Below are 12,034 nucleotides of genomic sequence, written 5' to 3' on the forward strand. Positions count from 1 at the left end.
GAAGGGATGGTAGGGGAACAACAAAGGAGGAGGCAACACTATGTTTGATAAGAAATGTACTCATTACCTTGCTCATGTGATTGTAACCCCTCTGTACAGTATTTTCACAATAAAAAGCTATTTTTAAAACAGGAAGGCAGAATCTGGTCCTGAGATTCTATCTGCCCTCTCTCCAGCTTACACTCAATGTCTAATTAAGAGTCTTGTAAATAATTGGAATTCAATAAACATTTGTTGAAGTCAAATGCATTTACCTTTAATTTAGTTCCTGGGAGGTGAAGATAGAGGAGGATCTAGATTTGAGGCTGGCTCACCATTACTCTTTATTTTATTATATTTTTTGTAGGAACTGGGGTTTCTATGCAGACACTGTAACATTGAGCATCCACCCACAAATAAAATTTAAAAAAAAAAATGGACATGGTGGCACCTGTCCATGGTGGCACCACTGGCCGGCTATACAGCTAATAGAAAGATCATAGTTCAGGCCAGCCTAGGCATGAACTCAAGAACTTGTTTGAAGAATAAAAGAGAAAAAAAAGCTGAGGACATGTCAATGGTCAAGTGCCTTCCAACCAAACATAAAGCCTTGATTTCAAACCCCAGCACCATCACAAAAGGAACAGATGAAAAACCAATAATGTTGAAAGAAAGAAATGGGTAAGTTGTAGTCATCAAATGTGCTATAATAGCCAGCTAGCCAACATGAAAATGAGAATTACAGGTGTGCTGCAATCCTAGCTACTGAAGAGGAAGCAGCAGGATGATCATGAGTCTGAGGCTAGCCTGGGCAAAATCAGCAAAGCTTTATCTTATGTACAAATAAAATCAATGAACTAGGGTTGCACTCAGATTGTAAAAGTGCTTGCTAGTTGTAGGTTCCTGGGTTCAATGTCCAGCATCACAATAACATAAAAATATTTAAACATAAAAATAGATTACTAAGTGGAATATATTCCTTTGTTTCTCTAAGACGCCGTAGGTTTGGAAAATGTTGCGTGTATTATCAGTCCACTGAACTAGGTGTTAGCACTTCCTGTACTTTTATTCCATCTACTATTTGTTAAGCTGTACAAAAATCATCTAGGTGGGCTGACCTATTACATCCGACTCTCAATGATTACCTTTGTTACAAAAGTACTCCACTTCTTCACAGCTCAGATTTTCAGGCCCAAATTCTGTGGGAAAGCTTTCCTCCAACGGAAAGTCTCCTTTGGAGATGATGTCTGTCTCCTCTGATGGACACTCTTCTTCCTCATCTTCAATGGCGTCTTCAAGCGGCCCTTGAAAAAGAATCAGGGATACTGTACCAAAAATATCCAAGAAAGATAGAGAAATAAAATCCTTAGATAAGGTCATTTCGATTATAGTGATGAAGAAAATATATTTCAAGTAGTACCATGAAGGGAACTGATACAAGGTAGTGCTTCCTCCATATTCATAAGAAACACTGAGGTACATCAAGAGGGCAAAGGAAACTAATGCCAGAAAGTACTACATAAAAAGTAACTTGAGCTCCAATTCTTCCCCTCCCCCAGCGCATAACTTCTATCTTTCTAATTCTCTTATAGAGCAAAACTGTGCACTTTATGTTCATTTGTTAGAATTAACTACCTGGTAAAAAGTACAAGTCTCTTTTACACTGTTGTACAATTTTACCTGAGATTTTAATAAAGATTTAAAGTAATTGAATGCATTTTAATTGAACTGAGATTTTAATAAAGTCTATACTTTCAAAAATTCATCTTAAGACTGGATCCCAAGAAAAGATTTCATTATATGTGTTTGAGGCTTGAAGAAAAATTACATATTTCTCTCCCTGATGAAAGCCTACCCTATTCATAATTAATTGAATTTTTTTCCTGAAATGAAAAGTAGTTTTCTAATGAAAAAATGTAATTTGTATTTATGTGATACTTTTTCAGTAATAAAAATACAACTCCCTTCGAGAGAATGAGAGTGAGGTGCACTACATTAACAGACCTATTTTATTGAAAGGAAAGGGAGGGCTGTAGTTGTTCAGAAGGATCTGAAGTGGACGACGTGGGAATACCACACTGTCGATTGTTGAATTTCTGACTGCCTCTAAAGAATCAAAGTACCCAGCTCATTTTAGTAAGTAGAAGTCTGCATTTCTCGCCTAAAGAAGCAATATGGCATTTTATCCAAAGAACACTATTATGGTAATTTGTACTAATTGTCACTCATGTCATCAGTTACATTAGACAGGCTAAAGTACTTAAAATGTTAGGCAGCCCCTGTAACTTATGCCTTAGAAATGTGCTAGTAAAGTTTCAGGGATAAAGGAGAATTTTATTAATAGTTTGTTGCATATATTACAATTTTTTCATAATTGTATCTGCTGTTCTATCTAGGGATTTTCTCCAAAAGTGAATTTCCAAATGAATGAATTGGTATGATATCTTTAGACGGACAGCATTAGTGAAGTAGACTTAAATTAAGGGGCTTTTCCTCCAGAGATTCTTTGTTGTCTTTAGAATTTATTTTGTGTTTTACAAGTTATCAAACTAACAAATGTTTAAAAAAGTCCTATTCCAAGCACTTCAATAATCTGTATTTTGTTACACAGTTCTTATGCTTAAGCCAAAGTATTAAAAGAGCCACAGATTCATTTTCATACAAACCACTTTCAAATGTCATGGATCTCATATTAGCTTTTAATCTCTCATGAACTATTTCAAAATTAATATTTTTAATCTTTCATGCTTTAGAACAATTATGTCAAATAGAAAGACATGCAAGAAATAAAAATAGTAGCAATGTGAAATACTACAATTCTTAAAACACTTACTTGATCATTTCAGAAGATAGGGTCAATTATTAATACTGAGTCTAATAAGGACACTAATAGACTTCTCTTATTTTTATTTTTCAAACAATTTAATTATAACAAGCTTAATTAAAAGAAGGCACATAAAATTGTTTGACTCGTGTTTCATTTGGGCATTTCAAAGCATATTTTAACATGTTCTCTACAATAACACAATGAGGTAACCATGAAAATTATTGCTAGTTTTATTTTGTAGATCTGAAAAGTGAAGTTTAGGAGGTCAGTCAACAGAATAAGGTTACAAGCTATTAAGTGACAAGGTTATCAATTGAAAAAGTTGATTTGCAAACTCAAGATATGCTTTACTACCTTTTATTAATATAATAAATTATATAAATCATTTTGGTGCTTGTAAACATCTGTCAGAAGTAAAACTATGTAACATAGGCAGTTCATAAACAAAATCTTCAGAAAATGGTTAATTTATTTTTATGTAACTATCTTCATAGATGTTCAAAGATGTAGTCTAAAATCTTACAAGTCTCTTGCTGTTTTACAGACTGCTGAAGCATCACCAAAATTAAGCTTCTCTTCCCCATAGAAGTGAGAAAGACCTTCCTAGACACTCACCAAAAATAAAATATTTGATTGTTAACATTTATTATTTATATAATTTATATCCATACTGCTCAATATGCTAAATAACTACTGAATTACCACTTATAACAGAAACAACAAGTTACACTTCTTTCAGAATATGCATTTCTTTGGAAATCTATATGCTGAGTTTGGCTAATGGAAAATAAGATTCCAGTTATAAAATAAATATATTGAATAGTTCATAAATATAATGTGAAAAAGCCTATATATCTAGAGAAAATGCATGTGATAAACTAATAGTAATGTGTGCTTTCCTTTGAAAATTAACTTTGAGCATATATGTTAATATTTTATGAGACTTTATTAAGAAAAATACATAATTGAAAAAAATCTTAACAAAAATTGGCTCCAATAACATAGTATCAAAGACAGGCTCAACTATTATATTAAAAAGCAAATAGCAAAGGTCATGTGAGCATCTGGTGGGAAAAAAAATCATAAAGCAAAGATGCATGCTTATGAAACCAAGAAAATGAGATGGCATTTTATCCACATATCCTCATACTTCTACATATGTACAGAAAAACTTCAATTTCAAAGTTTTTGATGAGCTCTTAATTGATAGTATGGTTTTCTGTATTCAGGAGGTTTTTAATGTCGTGTTTATAACACATTGCAATTCTAAGCGTGTAACTGAAAACAAGCATTTATTTTCAAAGAAAACTACAAAAACCCAAGTAAAATTAGAAAGTTTTCTGAGCTCGTTCATCCCAAAGTCATGAGTTCTCAATGCCAATATTTAGAGCAGGACACAGGAAGGTGATTTAATAGCAAATTTGGAGGATTTCTCCCCAAGTAAATGTCAGATTTATATAATTTACAGAAAAAAAGGGTAAATGACCAACCATTGCTTTAACCAGACCATCAAATAAAACTGAGGGAAAACAAGTTTCTTTAAAATAGATAGTGTAAGCTGGCTCTCACTCTACTCTCTGTGCTGTATGTTTCTTTAACAAAAAAACATTGCAGATAATCATTGGCCATAAACTAACATTTTAAAAGGGTAAGAGATACTTGAGGCACAAGTATAATTAATAGCACCAATGAAGGAGGGAATGAAGGAACCTCCAGTGTATGGGTTAGTGGGCACAGAAGTCCACTTCAGAAAAATCACCACACATAATTTGACACAAATAATAATATCTCCTCAGAAAAGGCTCACGACTGAGCTCCATGTGCCCTCATGGAGAAAATTACTTCTGATTGAGGCCACTTGGCAGGCAAGTGTGAGGAAATCTGAATTTCAGCTCTTCAATTGCTTCTGATTTATAGATATTCAGACACACTTGCCAGAATTAATAGTCCTCGATGTTTATAAATATCAACATTTACCTCATTTTAAAATGCTAATAATTAGCTGCACCTCCTAAGACTATGAATACAGTAATGGTGAAAGCTAGGCCCATAATGCTGGCACTCATCCCTCGGGTAAAGGAGTAGGGTATTTTATACCAGGTGAATAATGAAGAGTACTGGGAAACTGATGGGTGCAAAGTAGGATTTCCATCTTTAGAGAAGAGAGACAATTGTGTGCTCAGGACCCATTTGGATTGGCCATAGCTAGCTTTGTTCTCTGGAGATAAAGCTGAAGGGAAAAAACAAAGGTTCTGTGGATTCACAGTGTCTGACAGTATTGATGGATAGCCTGATGGATGGTGAGGCCTTTCACTTACCCAGGGCCAACAGCAGCATCATGAAAGCTGGGCCTAAGGTGGCTCTCTCAGAGAATTTTTCATTGCATGTTTATTTCAATAATCTGGAGTTGGTAAATGAGAGATAGGACATTTAAGATCACTTAGTCCTATCCTATATGCTGGTAACATAATCACTGAATAAGACGAAAATGAAAGAGCGGATTTGTGTGTTTAAAAAGCATAGTTACTCCATCAGGTAAATTAATTTATGAGAAAACTATTGCTACAATGTCAGGAGATTGAAAAAAAAAATCCTTGAGAAACAAGCTTGTAGCAACTAAATAAGGGGCTAGAAGGTAACAAAAAATAGGGAAGCAATATAAAAATAGATAAAAGTTCAAAAAGAGATCAAATCAACAAGTTGAGAAACGCAAAAACAATAATGACCAGTATATCTGATCAAATATTCAATCAAAAGCATAAATCTTTAAACATAGTTATCCTGAATAATTTCCTATCCTGAAAGCTTACCATAAACAGAACAACTTTCACCAAGATGCCGGAATGTCTTTGTTCAGATAAATGCAAAGCACTTCAGAATAAAAGGCACTCAAGAAAGAAATTAAATTCTACAGAAATTAATATACATTGACATGTATGAAGAGAGGAAAGAAATGACAAATTCTGTGGTTCCAATGTAATATCCTCTACAAAGGGTCTTTCCCCTTAACTACTCATTGGTATTAATTTATTATACATTAGTTTAGTTTGATTTTGCATATGTTTTGATTAAAGCAAGATGATCTGTCATAATGGAACTACAGAAAGCATTCAGTTTTCTCTCCATGCATTAATATTCTAAGCATTCTAGAAGCTGCACAAGACTAGCCACCTAGCAAAATGAGATTGTTTCAGAATACTGGGCAGCCTTGATTACAACTGACAGGTGGGAAGAAAGTCATATTAAAATATTATCATTCCCAATAATTACAATAATCCATCACAGTGTGCTCAGAAATTCCACTAGGTGAGCTTCTTCTGAAAATACAAATATTCCAAACCATTTTTTGTTTCCATGTTTCTCAATGTATGCCATTTTGAGACATTTTTATATCAGAGAACATTATTACTTCATTAAAAATTAAAACATCTATCACAAATTATATCATTTCACATACATAGAATACAGAAAGCACACCAATGAAATAAATTTCTCAAGTTTTCACGAACTGATTAAATTAATAGCAATGCTCTAAGTTGAAAGCCCCTGTGTTCTGTTATCTAAAAGTCCTCTTCAGACAAAGGAATAAGAAGAAACATTTAAAAAGACACACAAATGCTCTAATGTGTATAAAACAGGGTCCTCCAAATCTCACAATATAAGCAACATGTACAGTGCTGTAATTTTCCCATTATCATACCATTGATATTACTTTTGATATTACAGTTGGTGGTATTACTTTTAAAAGTATAAATACAAAGTTAGAAGCAGATAAATTCTTGTTTACATTCATCATGTATCAAAACTGTGCAGGGGCATAATCTTTTTACTTGCTATTTTGGAGGAATTAAAATAGGACTTTTCATTTGAAACTTATGTTTCATTTTTTTTCTCCCTATGTGATGAAAATAAGCCAATAGATTTGAATGAAGTTTCTGGTTACCTAAGCATTTGTATTCTTATCTTGAATTTCTTCGTTAATTTTAGGATAGCATTCAGAAAACAGAAAATGTAAATCTTTCTAATAGGAAAATAAAGAGTAGTCAATTTTTCTGCATCCACATGCTTAGTCAATTAGAAATGGAAGAAACAATCCTATGGATTCTAAAATGAGAAGCTGATTCCCACAAAATATGTCCTTCTCAATCTCCCTATAGCGACTATTGGAAGGTTATTCAAGTACTTCTGTGTTTCCTCTCATTTTGTCAGGGACCTATTTTGTGGATGTCAGTAGTTCTCTCAGAGTTTTTCACCATTACATTCTGACTTCCTTGGAATCATCATTACCCTGTAGGCACACCTCAAAATGCTGCTCACTGATTCCTATTACATTTGTCTCAGGCATATCCTACTGAGCCACTTAATGAGAAGGGACAGGGAGGAGGGATGCTCTTTGGACAGTGCAGATCCATACTAACTCATGTAATTGAGCTTAACAGCAAGAATAAAACCTTATTTCTAAAAAAAATAGTATTTTAAACGAGCAAGTCCTTCCTGCAAGTCACCCCCTTCCAACAATAGTGGCATCAGGGGATCTAGTAGGAAGGAAACATTTTTATTAATTTTTTCCCCTTATCTACCAGAAAAGTGTTGATTTTTTTTCATTTACATTTGTTGCCTGCAGGTAGCAGACCAGAGACTCACATAGTAGAAGTTCTTCCTTTTTGATTAATTTCTTTCCATGTGTTATTTCTTATATATAATTGATTTGGGGCTTTGCTCATAGCTGCATATCTTTATTTTTTTAAATATGTATCTGTACCAACTGCTGTCCTTCAATCAAGGAAGTTGAAGGAAATTACTTGAGTTTTGTTAAGTTTATTAAAAAAGAAGATCTGTGAATATTTAAATCGAGTTTTGAAATGTTAATGCAAGAGGAGATATTAGAGAATTTTAATGGAGGATTCAATTTGACCATACACCATTGCAAAATGAAGAGGAAGGGGTCAGCTCTTATTCAAATTGTTTCTGTAGGGGGAAAATGTAGCCTTTAATCTTAAACACTGGAGCTATATTTTTACTACTTTTATGATAGTATTAATATTTTTTGGATACAACCCTGGAAACAAACTGTTTCAGTCTATAATATCCTGAAATGCCTTGCTTTGGGAACCTATGAATTAACTGGATGATGCTGACAAGAAAACAAAAATTTTGCCTAGAACATAATCAGCCCTTATAAACCACAACTAGTCTTACATAGTAGATTTAAACCTGATTATCATGGGAAAAATGAAGTTAAAGGAAGAAATAGAGACAAAATTTGAACTAGACTTTCTAATGACTAATATACTCTCAGGATGTAACTCAGACATTGAGAAAATTCAGTTCATTAGTAAATGCCTTGTGCATTGACCCAGCAAGTTAATGACAGAAATGGCATTGAAATTCAAATATTTTGTAATCAAGTCTCAGTCCAGAGCCCCAGAACGTTAGTCTCACTTTATTGAAGATGGTAACTCCATCACAAAAAACTATGACAGCATGTCTTTGCTAAGGGCACAGCAGTCCCCTTATACACAGGGGATACACTTCAATACCCACAGTGGCCACCAAAAACTAGGGAAATTATCAGACCTTACATGTACTCTGTTCTTGTCACCTAAGGTGACACTTTCTTAATGAATCTGACACAGACACTAAAACAATAATTAATAAGAAAGTAAAACACTATAGTATAATAAAATAATATAGCATATAAACATTATTTTTAAGGAATTACCTATTTCTGGAGTGTGTGTGTGTGTGTGTGTGTGTGTGTGTGTGTGTGTGCATGTTTCGTTGGTGTAAAGGAGATGAAGTCTGGCGGTCTTCAGCAAGCTAAGAAAGTGCTTGACACTGATCTGTACCCACAGTTCTGGAATTTTCCATTTCATGTTTTACAGTTCCTAATAATAGTATGTAATTCTCATTATTTGTGCATGTTTACTCTTACTACCTCTTTTATTGCCTTATGTTGCACATATTTGCAGCTGGAAGCTACAGGTGTGCAATCCTGCATTTAGTCATTACACTTCATGATTACTCAACTAATATTTTTTCAGGTGAATTTAATTTAATAAAATTGTAGACCAACTTAAAGAGGGAGAACTCTGGGCCAGGATACACATATGAACACACTCACTCACATACATTTAAATCCAGAATCATATTATTAAATTATTGTTATTTATATCATTGGAGGGAATTAATTCCATTTGAGAGTGAAATCCAGCATCTTTTCTTAGTTATTCAAGGCAGATGCCAGTGATGGACAGCAGGGTGCTGGAAGATTTGAGCAAAGCAAGCCAGATTTCTTCCTCACAGTGAGCATGGCTGTCCAGAAACTCAAGGTCTTTCTGGTGTTATGAATGCAGGACTTTAGATTTTAAAGTCTCTTATGAGGAAGGAAAGAAAGATGCTGACCCTATCTATACAGCCTTTTCTATAAAGGACACAAGCAATTGTAATCAAGTTAATCAAAATGTGTAACTTTGTAGACTTTTAAATATTTTTAAATTAATCAGAGTAAAAGAAACTCTTTTTAAAGATTTTAGGCATAAAGTATAGCATATAATCTTTTGATATTCAAGTGGAATTATATTACTTTCTCTTTCTACAGCAAATCATTGATAATATAGAGGTTATTTTTTTCAAAATAAAATCAACAACAAAAATACTATTGAGATAATGAATACTGAGTAAACAGCTTTTAAGACCAAGTTTATTGAATAGTTTCCAAGGCCAAGATGAATTAAGGATGGTTCTTAAAATCTTTTATCATGAAGTACGCTATCTCATGTTAACTAATATAGCTACATGAGAGAAATGAAGAGAAATATAAATTCCTGCATAGAGCTTTTTGGGAGGGGGACATTTAATTAGAGAAAATGTTAAGAGAAATATTTGCCTCAGGATTTGGTCATTCTGTATATAAAACTTTGTATGCTTAACTAATGAAGTTTGAAATAAATATATTTTTCATTAAATAAGCCAAAATCTCTTTTTTAATCCTTGGTGTTAGTACCATCCTTTTTAGACCTGCCTACTAAACTATTAAAATGATTTTTCTCATGTGTGTCTGGAGGTTGGGGGGTTACCAGTGTAGGTTTGAGATCAAAGCCTCATGCTCTCATTTTGCATGTCTTCTCACAGTTGGTACTCTACTACTTGAGCCATACCTCCAGCCTAGCTTTTTGCTGGTTTTTTTGAGATGACATATTCTGGACTTCTCTGCCCTGGCTAGCTTCAAGCTTCATAATCTTATCGTCCTGAGTAGCAAGGACTATAGCTATGAGACACTGATTCCCAGATTAAAGTGATTTGTTACCTCTGATATTAATTAAGCTTTAGGAGGGAAAAATTTAATAAATTAACTTTTCTCAAATTATTCCTGACATCACTGGATAATTCCAAGTAGTTGCTCAGTCAAAAAAGGCTCTCCTACTGTGATCCCAACATCAGAAGTATTTGTAACAACTGGAAACTTGTGAGAGTATAAAATCATAAGAACCTGCCTCAACCCTATCTCTTGATTTCCAAGACTCTGAGGGTAGACCTGTCAATTTCCGTTTTAACAACTCTGCAGGTGATTCTCAAGATTAAGAGAAACTCTGCTGGGATACAAATGCCATACAGAAAATTACTTTGTAGAAATATAAGAAATATTTATTCTTGTCATTTGTTTAGAAACAATACCAGTTTCCAAGTTTCACAAGCTCCCATCCTGTAGGTAATGATCCATGACCAAATCAATGCAGTCTCTCTGATTATCACTGAATTAGTTTTGTTTATTTACTTATTGAATTCTCCCAATTTTGTCCCAGTCCAGCGAGTGTCGAAATAGCCTTCTTTAGATCCTGGAATGACAAGAAATAGACTATAGCCACTTCAGATGAATCCCAAATATTAATTTCTCCTCACCCTCCAGTAACCGTGGGTAATGCAAATAATTAACTTGCATGCTCCTTTACTAAAGAACACCACCCTATCTCCTATGTGTCTAGCTAAGAAAATCAGGAGGCAGTATTTCAGTAGCTGTAATTGTAGTCTTTTGTTTGTCTCTTAAGCCATAAGAATGATAAACAGCAGAAGTGTTCCCATCCTCTACTTCTAAGGGGCTAGCATTCCATTAGATTCCAGGGATGCTCTGACCAGCCAGCTAGCCAAAGCAGGCCAACCCGGATTGATCCAGAGAATCAAGGGATCCTGAACAGATCCTGCACATTCCACTGCTGCTCATCATCCCTAACTCCAACTCCCTAGTATAACCGGACTGATGCAGAAACCAAATGTATTCTGTGTGATTTCAATCCTAGTATCATGGACCACCTGCCTTGTAAACCCATGTTTGCAGATCATCAAGCCACATTTCACAGCACCACCACCTTGAACCAAACAGTCAAGGTGAGGGCAACTACAGAACTCTGTTCCATTTTTTTTTCACAAATAGGTGTGGCCTCCTGCTCTTGGAACTCTGCCAATTTGGCCTTCCATTTGGGTCTGACAAAGTAAATAATGATGAATATTCTTTCCAAGCCTGTACAGTCCTGTATACATGTTCTTTACACAGCCAGGAAAAAAAAAACTGCTCACACAAAACAAAGCATTGTTATAGATCCTGAGGATTAGTTGGAATACAAACTTTATAAGAATTTCCCTAGTTTCACAAGTGTATGTATAATTTTCCAAATTTCCATTCTGCCTGCTATCTTTCATCTTTAGAGATGAAACAAAGGACAATGACAACAACGGCCTGTCCTCCAACAAATCTCAAACTGCAACACCCTAACAAGATGAAAGGGGCTGTGCGAATGGGGGTAAAATAAAACCCAACACATTCAACTTGCTTTAATTGTGACCCATCCTGGGACACATATCAGCAAGGCACTTTAGAACAAGTGTTCTACCTTGTCATTAAACTGCTGTAAAGGTATCTCGATTCAGTACTTATGAACATCTCAAGAGGCCCAGAAAGCACTTGCCCATAAAATATATCTCCAGGAAGACTTTAACTTTATACTAGCACATTAAAAGAGTGACTAAAGACATGGAGTACCCGGTACAGCTATATTTTTAAGAGGAGCACTTGCTCTCTTGAGAGGTAGGAGGGCATGTATGGTACAGCCATAACAAAGCTAGCTCATCTACTCTGCCCAATATATACAACACAGGAGAAGTATCTAAGGGCTCTCTTAAAAAGAAAATATCCCCTGTCTTTGCAACAAAGCCTCCAGCAGAATAAAAACA

The 12,034-nt window shown here is 34.6% G+C and overlaps 1 protein-coding gene across 1 annotated transcript in view; it reads right to left on the reverse strand.

Annotated features, from left to right (window-relative positions):
• Zfpm2 (zinc finger protein, FOG family member 2) overlaps window positions 1-12,034 on the reverse strand; it is a 419,413-nt gene that overhangs the window by 337,812 nt on the left and 69,567 nt on the right. Inside the window, exon 2 of the mRNA XM_042673220.1 lies at window positions 1,125-1,283. Coding sequence (XP_042529154.1) covers window positions 1,125-1,283 — 159 coding nt within the window. The remainder of the gene's footprint in view (window positions 1-1,124; window positions 1,284-12,034) is intronic.

This window comes from Dipodomys spectabilis, unplaced genomic scaffold (assembly GCF_019054845.1).
Source record: "Dipodomys spectabilis isolate Male_0828 unplaced genomic scaffold, ASM1905484v1 ptg000783l, whole genome shotgun sequence".
Taxonomy (NCBI): Eukaryota; Metazoa; Chordata; class Mammalia; order Rodentia; family Heteromyidae; genus Dipodomys; species Dipodomys spectabilis.